At 51.9% G+C, this 18,395-nt stretch overlaps 1 protein-coding gene across 2 annotated transcripts in view; it reads left to right on the forward strand.

The window, feature by feature from the left end:
- The window catches only part of LIMD1 (LIM domain containing 1), a 64,900-nt gene extending 47,523 nt beyond the window's left edge, over window positions 1-17,377 (forward strand). Inside the window, exons 3-8 of one of the 2 annotated variants that reach the window (XM_042978752.1) lie at window positions 6,989-7,056; window positions 8,731-8,793; window positions 14,124-14,254; window positions 14,839-14,890; window positions 15,677-15,745; window positions 17,160-17,377. In XM_042978752.1, the coding sequence (XP_042834686.1) occupies window positions 6,989-7,056; window positions 8,731-8,793; window positions 14,124-14,254; window positions 14,839-14,890; window positions 15,677-15,745; window positions 17,160-17,297 (521 nt within the window). In that variant the 3' untranslated portion in view covers window positions 17,298-17,377. The other variant, XM_042978753.1, reaches the window with a different exon arrangement.
- The last annotated feature ends 1,018 nt before the right edge of the window (window positions 17,378-18,395 follow it).

Below are 18,395 nucleotides of genomic sequence, written 5' to 3' on the forward strand. Positions count from 1 at the left end.
AGAGGGAGACACAGAATCCGAAGCAGGCTCCAGGCTCTGAGCTGTCAGCACAGAGCCCAACCCGGGGCTTGAACTCATGAACCGTGAGATCATGGCCTGAACTGAAGTTGGACGCTTAACTGACTACGCCACCCAGGTGGTCCTGTATCACATTTGTATGAAGAGAAAAGGAGGGGCGCTTGGGTGGCTTAGTCAGTTAAGCGTCCGACTCCTGGTTTCGGCTCAGGTCATGATCTCACAGTTCGTGAGTTCAAGCCCCACATCGGGCTCCGTGCTGTTAGCTTGGAGCCTGCTTGGGATTCTCTCTCCTCCTCTCTCTCTGCCCCTCCCCTGCTTGTGCGTGTGCGCATGCGCGCTCGCTCTCTCTCTCTCTCTCTCTCTCTCTCTCTCTCTCAAAATAAATTAATAAACGTTAAAAAGAAAAGGAAACCCAGAAAGTTGGGAGTGGTCCTGGGGTGTCATTTCCAGCGATTCCCAAGGATAATTAATTCCTGTGTATGTGCCCTGCCCCATGATACTGACGCGGGGGTGTTATTTTTGCCTCATTCTGCGCAAATGCCTTCCATGCTTGCTGCAGCCTGCAGGGGGCGATCGTGCACTTCTCCACAGAAGGCACATGGTAAGACAAGGACAGAAAGGGGGGTGATGATGCCGTGACATGTGGCAATGTTAACGTTCCTTAAACTTGTTAATATAGGAAAGTTCTAAATACGGTACTTGAAACCCAGAAGGCAATCAACAGATGTTAGGTTTGTTTGTGTTTTCTCCTACTGATAAAATACTACCAAATGTGGTGTGGGACCCAGTTTCCGAACTTAGATGGTATTTTAAAGCTGAGCTAAGGGGCGCCTGGGTGGCTTGGTCGGTTAAGCGTCCAACTTCGGCTCAGGTCACGATCTCGCGGTCCATGAGTTCAAGCCCCGCGTCGGGCTCTGTGCCAACAGCTCAGAGCCTGGAGCCTGTTTCAGATTCTGTGTCTCCCCCTCTCTCTGCCCCTCCCCCATTCATGCTCTGTATCTCTCTGTCTCAAAAATAAATAAACGTTAAAAAAAAAAAAATTTAAAGCTGAGCTAAAAAGTGGAGTTTGAGTCCTTCAGAGCGCGCCCACCGTTTTCCTGTGGGGAGCCCTCAATTATTTTAAGATTTTTTCTTAAAGTTGATTTTGAGAGAGAGAGAAAGAGAGAGAGAATCCCAAGCAGGCTCTGTGCTGTTAGCACAGAGCCCGACGTGGGGCTCAAGCTCTCCCAAACCATGAGACCATGACCAGAGAGGAAATCAAGAGTCGGACACTTGGACGCTTAACCGACTGAGCCACCCAGGTGCCCCCTCAATAATAATAATATAAATTATATATTATTAATAACATAATTGATATATAATTATTATTATATTAGCAATATATTATATAATATATGTTGATATATAATTGATATATATTAATGTTAGTGTGTATTAATAATATACTATATTACATATTAACAATATAATATATTATATATAAGTATATATTATAATGTATTAAATATATATTTTATTATATATTATTATTATTATTATTATTATTATTATTATTACTACTACTACTATTACTATTATTTTGGAATGAAGGAAAAGCAGATGTAGCCTTTAAGCCCTTCCTTTGGCCCCTGGGGTCTGGACACAGGACTTCTCAGCTCTGGGGACTGGCAGCCACAGTGTTTGTCTAGCCAGCTGGGCAGTTTTGTAAAGGATGATTAAAGTCCTACCTGCTCATTCTTAAAAGTTTGGGGAAGCACAGGAGAGTCTAAAGAAGCAAACAATTAGCAAATACCTTCCTCCTCCCCGCAACCATGCAGTTACCACGTATGTCCACCAGAGGCACTATTGGTCTTGGGCAGATTTTTTTTTTTTTTTCTTTGAATTTCTTCTTTACGTAGTTGAAATACACAGTTTTTAGATCTTGCTTTCTTACTTTTCATGCTATTACTTCAGGGGTTTCTTTCAACAATTACAGTATTGTTTTTCAAATTCCTGAATACAGAATTCCAGACATACATGCTATAAGAGCGTATAAAAGCAAACAGTGAAATTCTAATACCACCTACTGGTGTCCCTGATACTAGAAAAAACTTTTCAAATGTTGAAATGTCTAAAGCAGTAAGAGAAATTCCCCTTAATACAACATACCAGTGCTGCATTTACTAGACACTTTTAAATAATTATCCTCTTGAAAGCACACGCGGGGGCGCCTGGGTGGCTCAGTCCACTGAACCACCAACTCTTGGTTTCGGCTCAGGTCATGATCCCACAGTTCGTGGGTTTGAGCCCCACATCTGGCCCTGTGCTGGCAGCACAGAGCCTGCTTGGGATTCTCTGTCTCTCTGCCCCTCCCCTGCTTGTGCTGTCTCTGTCTGGTATTTTGAGTAACTTTGTATAGTGAAAGCATTTGCAGCATCACTATAGCAGTTATTTGAACGGTATTTTATTTTATTTTATTTTATTTTATTTTATTTATTTTTTAACGTTTATTTATTTTTGAGACAGGGAGAGACAGAGCATGAACGGGGGAGGGTCAGAGAGAGAGGGAGACACAGAATCTGAAACAGGCTCCAGGCTCTGAACTGTCAGCACAGAGCCCGACGCGGGGCTCGAACTCACAGACCGCAAGATCATGACCTGAGCCGAAGTCGGCCGCTCAACCGACTGAGCCACCCAGGTGCCCCGAACGGTATTTTAAATGACTACATAATATTGCATCATTTAGATGTACTGTTTTATATAATCACTTCTCTTCAGGTTTCCAATTTGGACCTAAGTAAATATTTATCCACATTTCTGATCCTTTCCTTGAGCGAAGTCCCAGACAGCCACAGTGAGTCAGAGAGAAACATTTTAGAGTTGCCTCCCCGGGGGGGGGGGGGGGGGGGGGCAGTTTATCATTTTACATGCTCATTAAGTAGCTTACAGAAATACGCAGGGACAGCAGTCATAAACGACTGTGGTCATCTGAAAAAATCTTTGTTGATGTTATAAGTGAAAAAGCTCGTTTGATTTGCGTTTCTTAGACCACTAGAGCACTCAGTGCTCTGGCGTGTTTAATAATCTTCCTCTATGATTTTGGAACAGAGGTAACATGCCCCTCTATTAACACAAAAAGTTAATTCCCAGCTCAGGCTCCTTAGAACTTCCTGGACCCTATTCCTGGAATCAGAGCTCAGTGTTCTCAGCATTGGACCAGAGGCCTCATCTCTGTCTAGGAAGTCCTGTGCTGTTTCCAGATGGCCCACTGCTCTCTTCAGTGGCCGCGTTGGAACCTGCAGCTTCGGCTCTTTTCCTCTCAGAACCCAGGGGCAGCAAAACAAGGGAGCCCCGCTCACCGGGCTGGACTTGGACTTTACTTGTGGTCAGACAGTGTGGGCATCGTCTTCCTTCGTGGTGGGCTCTTTGTGTCCTTGTCGCCTTGGTTGCCAGGGAGGGACTGGAGGCTCTCACCCAGGTGCCTAGTGGGGACAAAGAGTGGAGAGGGGATGCTCTAGTTGGTTATCATTTTCCTTTGTAAAACTTTGAATTCTCTAGAATGTTCCCATAGAGGGGAAAGTTATAAGTAAGTAAAATGATTAAAATGAACTTCCATGGCCGTAAAGGGGATTCTGTTAGTGAACCCTGAAATCACTTAGCTGTAAGTGCTCATTCTTATTACCCGAGTTTCGCAGAGTCAGGAAACACTTGTGAAGGTTCTAGAACCTTCTAGAAGTGAGGGTAACTAGCTTGAGGGAAGGACAGGAGAAAAGGTTTGGAGAACCAGAGACTTGCACTGTGGCCTTCTAGCATATGTCCCCTTGCTCTTCTCACACTCCCTCACCCCACTACAATTTGTTTCAGGCTGTGAAAATTGATACATAGTCATTGTAGGAAAAATACTAAAGATCACCCATTTTCTATACCCAGAGACAATGACTATTAACATCTGGTATACATCTGACGTGTATGAACACGTGTAATTTTGCCATCATATAGGTGTGTGAGCCTGTGTATCCATATCTGTACAAACACGCACAAACACACTTTTATACCCCCTTTTATTTACTTATTAAAAAATTTTTTTTAATGTTTATTTCTGAGAGGGAGAGAGACAGAGAGTATGAGTGGGGGAGAAGCAGACAGAGAGGGAGACACAAAATCCGAAGCAGGCTCCGGGCTCCGAGCTGTCAGCACAGACCCTGACGTGGGGCTTGAACCCACGAACCGCGAGATCACGACCTGAGCCAAAGTCGGACGCTTAACCGACCGAGCCACCCACGTGCCCCTCTTCCTCAGTGTGTTTTATCAGTTTTTCTATACGGGTGGACGGGGACGTGGATGGATGCTGCTGGCTGTCTAGGTTTTCACTGCAGTGCTGTAGTGAACAACCGTACATGGCCCTTGGGACATCTTCTCAAGGGGCGTCCTTAGGAGTATGTGGCGGGTAGTGTGGATTTTCAGCGATATCGGCTCTTGCCAAATTTTTGCCAAAGGGCTCATGCCAATTGGCCCTCCCACCAGCAGCGTGAAAGGCTTTCTGTTGTCCCCACACCTTCATCAAGACTCTGTACTGTCAGGGGGCGCCTGGGTCAGTTAAGCGTCCGACTCTTGATCTCCGCTCAGGTCATGATCTTGTGGTTTGTGGGTTCGAACCCTGCATCCGGCTCTGCGCTGATGGTGCAGAGCCTGCTTAGGATTCTCTCTGTCTGTCTCTCTCTCTCTCTCTGCCCCTCCCCCACTCGTATGCACGTGCGTGCTCTCTCTCAAAATAAATAAACATTAAAAAAAAAAAAAAGACTCGGGGCGCCTGGGTGGCTCAGTCAGTTGAGCGTCAGACTTCGGCTCAGGTCATGATCTTGCAGCTCGTGAGATTGAGCCCCGCGTCGGGCTCTGTGCTGACAGCTGGGAGCCCGGAGCCTGCTTCCGATTCTGTGTCTCCCTCTCTCTCTGCCCCTCCCCTGCTCATGCTCTGTCTCTCTCTCCTTCAAAAATAAATAAACATTCAAAAAAAAAAAAAAGACTCAGTACTGTCAGGCTTAGTGATTTGAGCCCATCTGGGAATGAGATAGCATCTCATGGTTTTAATTTGCATATCCTGATTGCTGGTGGGCTTGAACATCTTTTAAAATAGTTACTGCCTAGAGTTTAACAGATTTTCTCTTCTCTGCACCTTCGCTGCTTCTCCTCCGCCCGTTTTTTCCGTTGGGTTGTCTTGGTGGGTTGGCGTTCTTTATGTTTTAGATGCTAGTGCCTTGTTACATGGATTGGAGCCATCTTCTGGCTTCCGGCCGGGCTTTCCTTTTATCTCTTCAACGAAAGCATGCATTGCCTTCAGTTAGACCAGTTGGTAAACCCTCCTCCTATGAGGCTCAGTTGGAAACTACATTATATCCCCAAGAAGTGCAGCATTAAAATTCAGAGCATTAAAAAGTTCTTTAAAAAATTTTTTTTTTCAATGTTTATTTGTATTTGAGAGACAGAGACAGAACATAAACGGGGGAGAGGCAGAGTGAGGGAGACAGAATCCGAAGCAGGCTCCAGGCTTCGAGCTGTCAGCACAGAGCCCGACGCAGGGCTCGAACCCACGGACTGTGAGATCGTGACTTGAGCCGAGGTTGGACGCTTAACCGACTGAGCCACCCAGGCGCCCCGCGTTTTCTTACGATACTTTTCCTTTTTCACACTGAGGTCTGTAATCCATCTGGAGGTTTTTTGCTTTTGTAGTTAAATGCATTTCCTTTTTTGTGACTTTTCCTCTGCACTGATACTCCCCAAGTCCTCTATAGGCTCCCAACAGGTCGACATCACCAGGCTTTTCTCCGTCACCTGGTGCTCTTTGCTTGCTCTGGGAGTCCCAGGTGAGGCACTCAGTAGTTTATCAAGGTCACGTCTCTGTCTCAAGCACTGTCAGTGTTTGTGACGTTGATGACTCTGCTTTCACGTTGTGGACCCTGGCTCCAAGGGGCGTCATTTCACCAGTGTAGACTTCATTCAGTTTTTGAAACTTCCACGTGTGTGCTTTGTGCCTGGCCCTGGCAGTGTTCTCAGATCTGAGAATGCTGCTTGCTGGGTCACAGCCCCAGGGTCTCCCGTAAAGACGCTCCTGCTTCACCTTGAACATGTGACCCTGTATTTTTTCATAAGGGGTCAATGGAATTGATAAAGTATGCTGTTCTTGTCAGCGTCCTAGCTTTACGGAAACTACAAAGCGACATCTAAGGAGCCCAGGGTGCTTTGTATTTTTCCCACTCCTTTTTGCCCCATTTAGATCAGGAGGAAACAGGAAAAGTCATTATCCGTCCAACAATGTGTATTTTCCGTGGTTGAAAAGATGAAAAGATACACGAAGTAAGGAGAATAAAGTTGAGCTGTTGGGGCGCCTGGGCAGCTCCGTCGGTTAAACATCCAACTTCAGCTCCAGTCATGATCTCGTGGTTCGTGAGTTCGAGGCCCGCGTCGGGCTCTCTGCCCCTCCCCTGCTCGCACGTTGTTTCTCTCAAAAATACGTAAGCGTTAAAAAAAAAAAAAAAAAGGTGACCAATTTACAGGACTTTCCTGATAGGTTGTCACCAATGTCCCCTGGAGAACCTGTCAAAGATAACGTCCCAAATACCTGTGGGAAACGGCTCCCCAACGGACTATAGCCCGTACCCCCACTGAGTGCACCTCTGTCGTCCTGTCACCAAATGTCTCACTGGTTTCCTCCTCAGCAGAGTGGAAGTGGGGGAAGAGGGTGTGGGATGAGTCCCAAGGCAGTGCTGGGGTCCCCTGCCACACGGCACCCGCCAGGGGCCTGGTCTCCTGGCCTCAGCCTGCCCATCGCCACGGCCACGGCCACCGGCGGCTTTCAGCAATCACGGACCGTTATTGACGGTTGACATTTGTTTTGCACGTTTGTTTCTGCTTAAAAACATTTTACCTTTGTTCCTCCTTTTTTCACCTCGTATCAACATTTTCTTCTTACGCCGCCTTTGCGTTTTCTCCTCAGGCCGGAAGCTGAGAGGAAAAGCCTTTTATTTTGTCAACGGCAAAGTGTTTTGCGAGGAGGACTTCCTGGTGAGTTCGTCCCCGGACTTCCCCTGCCCTGAGTCGGGACCGGAGTCAGGGGGAGACTGTGGGGAGGCCCAGGCCGGGTACAACAGTGTGGTTTCTCTCCGGGGTTTCCTGTGCTGGCGGAAAACGGAGCGCTGCCAGAGAAAGGGGGTCCCGACTTTCCTTCTGAGGATGCCCGGGGTGGTGCTTGTCCCCGAAGCAGAGGACAGACCCCAGAGCTTTGTGCTTGGGAGGGACTCAGGATCGCTTGGCCTGTCCTCCTGTGCTCTGCTCATTTCCGCCTCCCCCACCGCTCTCTCTTAAACCTGTGCCCTGGGGTTCGGGCCTGCGTTACCTTGAACCCTGTCTGCTGTCTGCGGGCATCCGGCCTCTGTCACGCTTCAGAAGTCCACCCACGGGCCAGGGACTCCCAGACCCGAGCTCCAGCCCGGCCAGCACCTGCCGGCCACCCCAGCCTTTCCATAGCCACTTGTCTGAAGCAGAAACACCAGGTCACCTTGGGTCCTCATCCCTGAGATCTGAATCCTAGGTTCATCCTCGGCCCCTCCTCCTTCCCACCTCTCCCAGAACGTGGCCAAGCATTGACCCTCGTGCCGCCGCGGCCTCCCTGGGCCCCGCTTAGCTTCCCAAAGCCAGTGTGGCTCAGCCACGCTACCTGTGTGTCAAGCCAGCCCGCCCAGGCTCCACGTCTCCGGGGCTCGAAGCCTGTGCAGAAGCTGCCTGTGGTCCAGAGCCTACCTGGTGTCTCTCCCGTTCCACTGCTTGTAGTTGCGTGTGCCTGTGTGTTTTGGTAAAGTAAGGTAGAGAGTCTTTACCAAGTTTCTTTGAAACTGAAGGCATTGGCTAACCAGAGCCAGACTTGAGTTTGAATCGTATCCTTACCCCTTATAGGCTGTGTGACCTTGTACAGGTCGCTTACCCTCTCTGAGCTTCCCTTGTTTCCATCTGAGAAATGGTACGGTACATACCTTGTTTTAAGAATTGTCTTAAGGGGCGCCTGGGTGGCTCAGTCAGTTAAGCGTCCGGCTTCGGCTCAGGTCACGATCTCGCGGCTCGTGAGTTCGAGCCCCGTGTCGGGCCCTGTGCTGACAGCTCGGAGCCTGGAGCCTGCTTCAGATTCTGTGTCTCCTTCTCTCTCTGCCCCTCCTCCACTCACATTCAGTCTCTGTCTCTCTGTCCTTCTCCAAAAAAAATAAAACATTAAAAACATAAAAAATGGGTTTAAGGACTAGAGTGTTGGTGTCAGGCTTAAGCCTGCATCAGAGTCCCCTGCAAGGCTTTGTGAACACACAGATCACCGGGTCCCACCCCAGAGTTTCCCAGTCAGTAGGTCCGGGATGGAGCCCAAATATGCATTTTTCACAAGTTCCCAGGTGATTCCGGGGGACTCCTCTTTGAGAACCACTGGCCTAGAGACAGAGCCTGGCAGGTTGTGGGTGCCCAGACGCAGCTGTTGTTAGGCCGAGTGGCATCAGTGCCAGCAATGGCTCTGTGGCACGGGATATTTCGTGATTCATCCCACAACCCACATCCCACAACCTGTGTTCTGAGAAATGACAGATTCCGGCCTAGAGGGACACATCTCTCTGCGAAGATGTCGTCCTCGTGACTGGCCGGCAAGTGGCTGGGCCATCTGTGCCCTGACGGGTTTACCTTTGCTTTCTTTCTCCTCCGCAGTACTCCGGGTTCCAGCAATCTGCCGACAGGTGTTTCCTTTGTGGACATCTGATCATGGATATGGTGAGTCAGTTGGGTCACCAAGCAAGATTATGGCAGCGGGGGGAGGGGGGAGGTGGTCACAGAAAAGAAGAAATCGGTAGTTGAGGACTGTGTTTCCTACCCTTGTTTGTGGTCGCATCTGGTTTTATTAAGAAAAGACCCTGTGTGACACAGCTCTGCTTGTCCTAGGAGAAACCCCGTTGTTGGCTTTGAACGGCCTCAGCATCCTTAGCCGTGTAGTCCCCACAATGCTGTGTTTCTGGTGATCTTCTCTCCTCTGGGCTGTTGGGATCACACCGGCCTCCCTCTCATTTTCTGTGGTCCTCGTGGTGTCCTGGGTGAGACGCCAGATGCTAGACGTCATCTACCTTGGAGTTGGGTACAGAAAGTCGGGTAAACACGGTTCTTGGTCCCCCACGTTCTGCCTGGCTCCGTCTGTTCCTAAGATGAGTTTGGGGGACAGGGGCGGCTGTCTTTAGTTCTGAGACAGCAGAGCAAGAAGCAGCTGGCTCTCTGAGCTTGTCTTGGGCCTCAGTGCGTTTATCTCTCCAGTGGGGACGGTTTTTCTTTCCTGGTCTCCTTATTGGGTAAGGCTGTGAGGTTAACAAACACAGAATACTTAGTCTGTCTGAGGGATCAAATTGTCCAGCACCGGAGATCAGGCCTTAAGAATTTCTTTAACGCACTGGTCGAAGAAAATCATTGTACGATACTCTTTTTAAAGTTTCTTTGATTTAAAACATTTTTTTTTATTTGAGCAAGAGAGAGAGAATCTTAAGCAGGCTCCATGGAGCCCGATGCTGGGCTCAATCCCAAGACCCTGGTATCATGATCTGAGCCGGAATCAAGAGTCAGACACTCAACCACTTGAGCCACCCAGGCACCCCTATAATCTTCTTTTAGCTGGAAAGAATTCAGTCTCTCTCTAAGCTGACCCATTCATTCCATTCTGGAGAAGGGAATTGCTAATCGTTGCTGTTTTTTCCTTTTACCTTTTTGTTGAGAAACAGCTCACAGAATAAAGGGTGTATGTTTTAAGCGTACAGGTGAATGAAGTTTTACATGTGCATATACCTGTGTAACCACCACCCAGGTCAAAATACGGATGTTTCCCACATCCCACACCCCAGAAAGTTCCTTCTTGTCTTCCTCCCAGTCCAGACCCCCTCCTCCAAAGGTCCCCTCTCTCGCTCCAGATTCGTTTTGCTGGTCCTGGAACTTCATATAAATGGAATCATACAGTATCGAGTCCTTTGGGTCTGCGTTTCCTCCCTTAGAAAATGTTTTTGAGCGTGGGGAAGGGGGGCAGGAGCCTGGGTGGCTCAGTCGGTTGAGCATCTGACTCTCGATTTCAGCTCAGGTCACGATCTCATGGTTTGTGAGTTTGAGCCCCGCATTGGGCTCTGCACTGACAGTGTGGAGCCTGCTTGGGATTCTCTCTCTCTCTCTCTCTCTCTCTCTCTCTCACTCTCGCTCTCTCTCTGCCCCTCCCTCACTTGTGCACACATACCTGCGCTGTCACTCTCTCAAAATAAATAAATACGCTTAAAAAAAAAAAAAGAAAATGTTTTTGAGGTTCACGCATGTTGTTGCCTGTGTCCGTAGTTCATTTATTTTCATTGCTAGATAGACTCCCATTGTATGGATATAGCAGTTTGGGGGCCTATTATCCAGCCGATGGGGATTTGGATGGTTTCCAGTCTGAAGGCTATTTATGAATAAAGCTGCTGTGAACACTCTTGGGCGTATTGTTGGACACAAGCGCTCATTTCTGCCGGCTCTGTGCTAACATGTATAACACAGAGGTGAACTGAGCCCTCCCTGTTCACGAGGAGAAGCCTGCCGTTGTCCCGGGTCTGACACACAACAGTGGAGTTCAGCCCCTGTGAGAGCTGGGTCCTCGTTAGTAGCCAAGACCTCCCTGGGGAGCATGGCTCTCTACCCACTTCCCCAGGGGAGGCAGGCGGGAGCCCACACCCTCACCCCTACCTTCCACGGATGCCAGCCAGTCTCCATAGGGATCTATTTCGTTAGGAGAATTTGTCCGTGATTTTCGAGTCCTTCTAACAAACCCTCCACATACGAGGTCAACAGTGTCCAAAGTTATGAATGGGATTATACCCTATTCTTACTTCTGGGTATCCTAAGCCTTCTTTGGGCCTCAGGGCACCTCATTTACCTATTGCTGCATAGTAAACCACCCCATGATGTGGTGGTTTCAAACAACAGTGATTTGGGGCGCCTGGGTGGCTCAGTTGGTTAAGTGTTGACTTCAGCTCAGGTTGTGATCTCATGGTTTAGGGGTTTGAGCCCCGCATGGGGCTCTGTGCAGACAGTTCAGAGCCTGGAGCCTGCTTCGGATTCTGTGTCTCCCTCTCTCTCTGCCCCTCCCCCGCTCCCATGCACGCTCTCTCTCAAAAATAAACATTAAAAAATTTTTTTAAACTCCAGTGACTTATTTATCGTGATTCACGGAATTATGTCAGGGCTCAGCGGGATGATTCTTCTGCTCCGTGTGGCGTTGGCTGGGGTCACTCACTCAGCTGCGTTCAGCTGGTGTCACAGTTGAGTGCCAGAGATGGCCTCTCCCCTCCAGGCCTTTCTCTCCGAGGCTGCTGACCTCATTCAGTAGTCTAGCCTGGACAACTTCCCTTCTAGAGAGAGGAAGGGAAGCTGTCAGGCTTCTTAAGTCCTCAGCTCAGAAGTTTCTGAACATCATTTCTTCCTCATTCTGTTAATCAAAGAACATCACGAGGCCAGTCTCAATTCACGAGATGGAGAAGATCTCCTCCACTTTTTTTTTTCTTGTTAAGTTTATTTATTTATTTTAAGAGAGGGGGAGGGAGAGAGCAGGGGAGGGGCAGAGAGAGAGGAGAGAGAGAGAATCCCAAGCAGGCCGTCAGCACAGACAATGTGGAAGCTTGAACCCATGAACCTCGAGATCATGACCTGAGCAGAAACCAAGAGTCGGAGACTTCACCGACTGAGCCTCCCAGGCACCCCTCTTCAAAAATTTTTTAACATTTATTTTATTTTATTTTTGAGAGAGAGAGAGAGAGACAGAGCGTGAGCAGGGGAGGGGCAGAGAGAGAGAAAGAGAGACAGAATCTGAAATAGGTTCCAGGCTCCAAGCTGTCAGCGCAGAGCCTGACGTGGGGCTCGAAGTCGGGAACGGTGAGATCATGACCTGAGTTGAAGTCGGATGCCTCACCGACTGAGCCACCCAGGCGCCCCTCTCCTCCTCCACTCCTTGAAGTGAGGGCCAGCCTTGCATACAGGAAGGGAAAGAACGAAGCTTTGGAACCATGTCTACCCCACGAGGATAATGCGAAGTTGGACCTGGGCCCTTGCCGGTCTTCTCTAGGACTTGGAAACTTTTGGCAAATGCCTGCCCGGTAGTGACCCCCTCTTTTAAAACCAGAACCCTTCAGGCGTGCCTGGGTGGCTCAGTCGGTTGAGCGTCCGACTTCGGCTCGGGTCGTGATCTCGCGGTTCGTGACTTCGAGCCCCGCATCGGGCTCTGTGCTGATGGCTCAGAGCCTGGAGCCTGCTTCCGATTCGGTGTCTCCCCTCTCTGTCTGCCCCTCCCTGCTCATGCTCTGTCTCTCTCTCTCTCTCAAAAATATATAAACGGTTAAAAAAAATTAAACCAGAACCCTTCACTGTTGCCAAGAGTTTTTACAATGCAGAGAAAGATCCCTTCAAAACCATTCTTGGTTCTCCAAGAGAACCAACCAGTTGTCCAATTCTTTGTATAAACCATCTGTGCCCCTCACCTGCCCCCTTAGTAGAGTGGGATACTCCTAGCCTGCAGGCTGAAACTGGGCATTTTCCCACAGTAAAAAGAAAGATCACAGTGAGTCAGAGTGCACTTTAGGCACGTTGTGGGTTAAGTTAATTTCAGGGTCCCTTCTGCCAAGACAGCATTAGCTAGCCTGGGAGCAGAATGCATTCCAAGGTCCGGATTGCCAAGTGGACTTTGGAAGCCCGGCTGGTGGTTCTTCCCACTTTGGCAGCTTCCTGCAGATTGAAAGGGGCCCCGAAGGTTAGTGCCACACCGGAGGGAATGAGGAAGCTGGAAAGCTGAGCCTTCAGAGCACACGAAGCCCCCGGCTCGCCCCCTTGGCTGCGGCGTGCGAGGTGTGGCGTTGGCCTTGGCGGGGGAAGCGTCGGGCTCTGGAGCACACCCTTCCTGCAGGTGTCACATGCACCAACAAGGTTTTCCTCAGTCGCAAGCCCCCTTCCTGCTGCCTAGTTGAAAGCATTCTGTGTGGCCCCCCTCCGGGGCGCTGCTGTCTGTGCGTTCCTCGCACCCGGGCATTTTAGCGACATCCTTGCGGGTGTTGACCCCGTAGTTCAGCTGTTCGTGCTACGTTTCGTGGCACAGGTGAGCACAGAAGTGAATCTCCTATTGAGTCGGTGAAAATGCTTTCAGCTGCAAATTATAGAAAAACCCAGACTTGTTGGGACGCAGACCAGTGGTTCTCAGACTTTCGCACGCATTGGAATCATGGTACGAAAACACTACGTGCCAGGGTTTACCCTAGAACTTCTGATTCTGGAGAGCCGGGCTGGGGCCTGGGAATGGACATTTTTTTAACACGTTCCTGGAGGGTGTGGATACTGCGGGTCCAGGGACCACGCTGTGAGATGCGCTGACTTGATAGGAAAGCTGTATTACGTCACCCAGCAACGGGCTTGGAGGCAGGCAGTTCCGCCGGGAGGTAATTTGCTCACCGGCTGACCTCACCAAGGGTGTTCTTCACATCTCTTCTCTCTCCTACCTTGTCTCGGCTCTGTCCTGGTTCCAGGACTGCCTCTTACCTGTCCGGGCATCACAACCAGATCAAATGGCACTAAGGCTTGTGGAGCCTTCTCTCCGTCTCGGGTTTAAAAACAACAGCAACCAAAGAGGCTCTGCTTAGGCTTGGATTTGAAGTAATCCGTGGTCGAGTCACAGTTCGTGGATTATCCCGCTGCGGAGTGAAAGCCGCTTAGAAGGGGCACCTGGGAGGCAGACGTGAAGGGGCTTGGGATGGAGCCCTCTGTGGCCCTGCTTCGCATCCTTTCCTGCAGAGAACTGCGGAAGAGCCCCCTGAATTCTCCCCTGGAGGGTTACGCACAGGAGAAGGATCCTGTCTGACTTCCTCCTGTGGATGCATTTACCTAGATTTGCCTTCCCCGCCCTGCCATCTCTTGACCTTGATCCAAGTGACTCTGGGATGGGCGTGTGCCGTGCAGCGTGATTGCGCCTGCGGTCCCTCGGCCCGACGCGTTCCTCTCCTTCCCGCCGTCCACGCCTTCTCCAAAATCCCCGCCGAGCCCTGGCCTCTCTCGCCTTCTGCCCCCAGATCCTGCAGGCCCTCGGGAAGTCCTACCACCCCGGCTGCTTCCGCTGCGTCATCTGCAACGAGTGCCTGGACGGGGTGCCCTTCACCGTGGACTCCGAGAACAAGATCTACTGTGTCCGAGATTACCACAAGTGAGGAGGGGTGGGGCGGAGAGGGGCCGCGCGTGCGGGCCACGCTGATCTCACGGAGTGAGGGACGGACACCCGCCGGGGCGCCTCCGCAGGCCTGTACCTTAGTCCACAGTTGGGAGGTCGGCCGATGCCGGTGCAGACAGGAGGTGGTTACAGAACCACGTTTACTGGAAAAGACAGAGCCCCAAAGCCCTGTGATCAGATCCCCTCGAGGCTCGGGAGGCATCTGTCAAGCCCGGTGGCTCCAGCTTTAACTTCCAAAGGCAGCGATTCGGCGCTGGGCACCGCCACCCTCGATCTGCCTGGGCCTGTGCCGGGCACCCGGAGGGAAGTAAACAGGGCCGTCTCCATCCCTAGTAGGTTGTGGGGAGAGCGTCCGGGTATGCTTGTTGCCGCCGGGGAGGGATCCCGCGGCACGACTGAAACACCTCCCAGAGAATGAGCCGGGCTGCCTCGATGCGAGGGCTGGAGGGGTTCGCTTGACGAGCGATGGGTGGGAGGCCGGCCCTGAGGAAGGCTCCGGGGTCTTGCCTCCCAGAGACAGCACAACACTCCCTTTACTGCTTCTGCGCTTCTCTCGGCAGGGTGCTGGCCCCCAAGTGTGCAGCCTGTGGGCTTCCCATCCTTCCACCCGAGGTAAGGTGCTCTTTCACACCTGCTCCTGGCGGCTCCCTGACACGAATACGTCCCTCGGGTCGCTTACAAAGATCTGTGTCCTGTCCTTCTACCTTTTAGAAAGTCCTTCTGGGGCGCCTGGGTGGCTCAGTCAGTTCAGCTCAGTCGTGACCTCACAACCTCGGCTCAGGTCGTGATCTCCCAGTTCACGAGTTCGAGCCCCGCGTCGGGCTCTGTGCTGACCGCTCGGAGCCGGGAGCCCGCCTCGGATTCCGTGTCTCCCTCTCTCTCTCTCTCTCTCTCTTTCGCTCTCTTTCTCCAAAGTAAATGAATAAATAAAATATTTAAATAAATAAATAAGTAAACATTAAAAAAAAAATCAGAAAATCCTTCTGAAATCTCACCTCTGACCCTAATAGTGTCCTCACCAAGAAGGCCCTTTCGTATTAACTGGCTTCCCCAGCCCAGTGCCCTTCTTGTGGCCCATTCGTCCCTACAGTCGTCCAACTGCCTGACTTGATAGTGACTCCTAGATTAGAAGGTGAGCAGAAAGCCTGCCTTTCATTCATTTTCTCTTTTAAAACCTCACTCTCCATGTAGGTGGTTTTCTCAGTGTTGACCCTGACGCTCCAGAAGGTGTGGCTGCTGTCCCTCTGACTTCCTCTCTCATCGGTTCAAGGTGTCCTTTTTCCAGCCGGTGTGGGACTTCACTACAGAGCTGTGCTTTTCCGAGGCCACCTACTTGTCGCCTTGGGAATCTCACGGGTCCCCCAACCGGCCTCTTGTTCTTACTTTCCTTCCGTCCAGGGCTCAGATGAGACCATCCGCGTTGTGTCCATGGACAGAGACTTCCACGTGGAGTGCTACCACTGCGAGGTAGGCGCCTCCCTGCCCAGACTCCCCAGGCCCGTTTCAACAGTACAAGAGGAAGGCCTCCTGGGTTGACTGGGGCCTGAGGTGGTCAGCAGGGTGTGGTCGAGGGCTGCCCTCCAGAGCTGCCCTCCAGGTCAAGGGGTGCAGCCTGATTTGTGGGGGAGGTTGGAGGAGATGCAGGTGTTGGGGACAGGGGGGGTCTTTACTGCCTTCCCCGCATTGGTTAACAGCCGAGTCCGGAAGCCACCGCAGCTGAGGGCGGGGGGGCGCATGGGGGGCGTGGGGTTTCACGTGCCACATTGTCAGGCAGCTGAGTGACTTGGGGGAATAGACACCCTCCCCTCCAGCTTGTAGGCTGGTCTGTCTGCCAAGAGCCCCTTTCTGAGCTGAGCCCTGGAGATCACAAAGAATCCCACCCCTCTCCCTGGTTGGAAACCCACCCAACGTCCCTGGTTGGTGTGGAGTGCGTGCGTGTGGGGCCCATCTGCCCCCTCTCTTAGCTCGTGTCACGCCTGGGCTAAAGAAGCCACGGGCACCCCGTGACCATCAGGCAGGCCGGGGCTCGCCCCCTCGCCAGCCCTTGTGAAGGGGGCAAACGCTTGAAGCGCCCGCGGAGGTTCAGCCAGGATTAAGCAGATTCAGCCATGGGAGGAGAGAAGAGTTATCGTGTGACGCCGTGGGTGGGGTGAACGGGAAGCGGGTGAGGTGACGGCGGGAGGCTCCAGTTCACTGCCAGCCCTGGGGACATTTGCTCATCGTCCTCTCCACACGTTCAGTGCCATGCTGTCCCGTAGGAACCCGAGAGCCCCAAATTCAAGTCGTGTGTGTACTTTCATTTTCTAGTAGCCGCCTTAAAAAAGGAGAAAGGGGGCGCCTGGGTGGCTCAGTCGGTTGAGCGTCTGACTCTTGATTTGGGGTCAGGCCCTGATCCCGGGGTCGTGGGATCGAGCCCCGCATCAGGCTCCGTGCTGAGCGTGTGGAGCCTGCTTGAGATTCTCTCCCTCTCCCTCTGCCCTACTCCCCCACTTTCTCTCTCTCTCAAATTAAAAAAGAAGACAAAAGAAACAGGTGGGATTCACTCTTGCAATATTGTATTCACCCAGTATATCCAAAACGTTATTTCAGTATGTAATCGATACAGGGGTTTTTCATGAACTGCCTTACATTCATGTCCTGCCCTAAGTCTTGGGAGTGCGGGGCATGCATTTGCGGACGCCCGGCTCGGTTCTGACCGCCCCGTTTCAAGTGCTCCGTAGCGACCTGCCGCACCTCCCCTCGGCTGGACCGCACGACCACGCAGCGCCCTCTGCTGGTTCCCCGGGGCCGCTGGCCTTGGGGTCGGTCTTGCGATCCTTTTGTTCTGTTCTGCTACCCCCTGGACATTTTTGCCTCCACCCCCCGCCTCCCCCCCCCCCAGGACTGCGGCCTGGAACTCAACGACGAAGACGGCCACCGCTGCTACCCCCTGGAAGACCACCTGTTCTGTCACTCCTGCCACGTCAAGAGACTGGAGAAGAGCCCCTCCCCTGCAGCTCTCCACCAGCACCGCTTCTAGCGAGAACCTCTTCCAGACCTCGCGTTGGCGACCAGAAGCCAGCGTCGCAAAGCCAGACATCTGCCTGCTAATTCCAGTGGCCCCACGGGGTGGTCGCGGGGGTGGGGGGGGGTGGGGAGGGGGGCCAGGCAGGTAAGTTTCTGTATACGCGTGGGGCGCCGCTCCTTCAACCTCCCTGTCTGGTGGGTGTTACTTTCCAAGTGCCTTTCTCCGCCGCCCCGCCCTCATCGGATTACTCAGGAAGATACTCTAGCAGGTGCATGGCGTGTGACACCCCAAGGAGCCCTCCGGGCCCCTCTGGGAACAGCTCGTGCTTTAGAGGGAAAAGTTTGCCCTGAGCGTACTTCGCAGTGTCCTCTGAGGAGGGCTCAGCTGCCGATACCTCCAGCCCCTCCCTGTCCCCTTAGGAAAGCACCCACACCAGACATTACCCCCGGTGCCCCCACCCCTCCCCACGCACACGACATGATTTGAGACTGCACCCTCGACACGCACACGCAGCGTTATTGGAGACGTCTCTCCGCCCCAGAGACTCCGCTCTTCTGTCGGGTGATGGCAGATTTTAACCGCATTGTGGCAAGAGGGAAGCTGTGCCCGTGCTCTGTGTCCGAGGAAGAACTGCTTGGTAAACCGGAGCCGAGTTGTGGACTGAGCGAGCCGGGGTTTCCTCCTTGTACGCTGACAACGTCTTGCCTGCTCCTGCAAATCTTCACTCCCTGACAGGCAGCTGGGAGCCCGGGCGGAGGTTTGCCCCGTTCGATAGCGAGGCGTGTTTGGGACGAGAACTTGGGTGCGGGTACCAGGCGTCCTTTGCCCTCCTGTTTGCACCGTCCTCCTCTGGAGCTCTCGAGAGTCTGGGACTTTGGAGTCGCTCCCACAGAGGCAAGTCTCAGGATCCCGTGTGGGGACATCTCTGTGCCTGTCGTAGCTTATCTAACCACGGGCTTTGGGGAAGCCTTGCCCATGTGCTGAGAGCTGGCGCATACACGAGGAGACTGTGTGTGTGTGTGTGTGTATGTGTGTGTGCACGTGTGTGTGACAGCGACATCTCCAGCCAGCACGAGACAGAGAGCCTCAGGAAAAATCACCATGTTCGTT

This window comes from Panthera tigris, chromosome A2 (genome assembly GCF_018350195.1).
Source record: "Panthera tigris isolate Pti1 chromosome A2, P.tigris_Pti1_mat1.1, whole genome shotgun sequence".
NCBI lineage: Eukaryota > Metazoa > Chordata > Mammalia > Carnivora > Felidae > Panthera > Panthera tigris.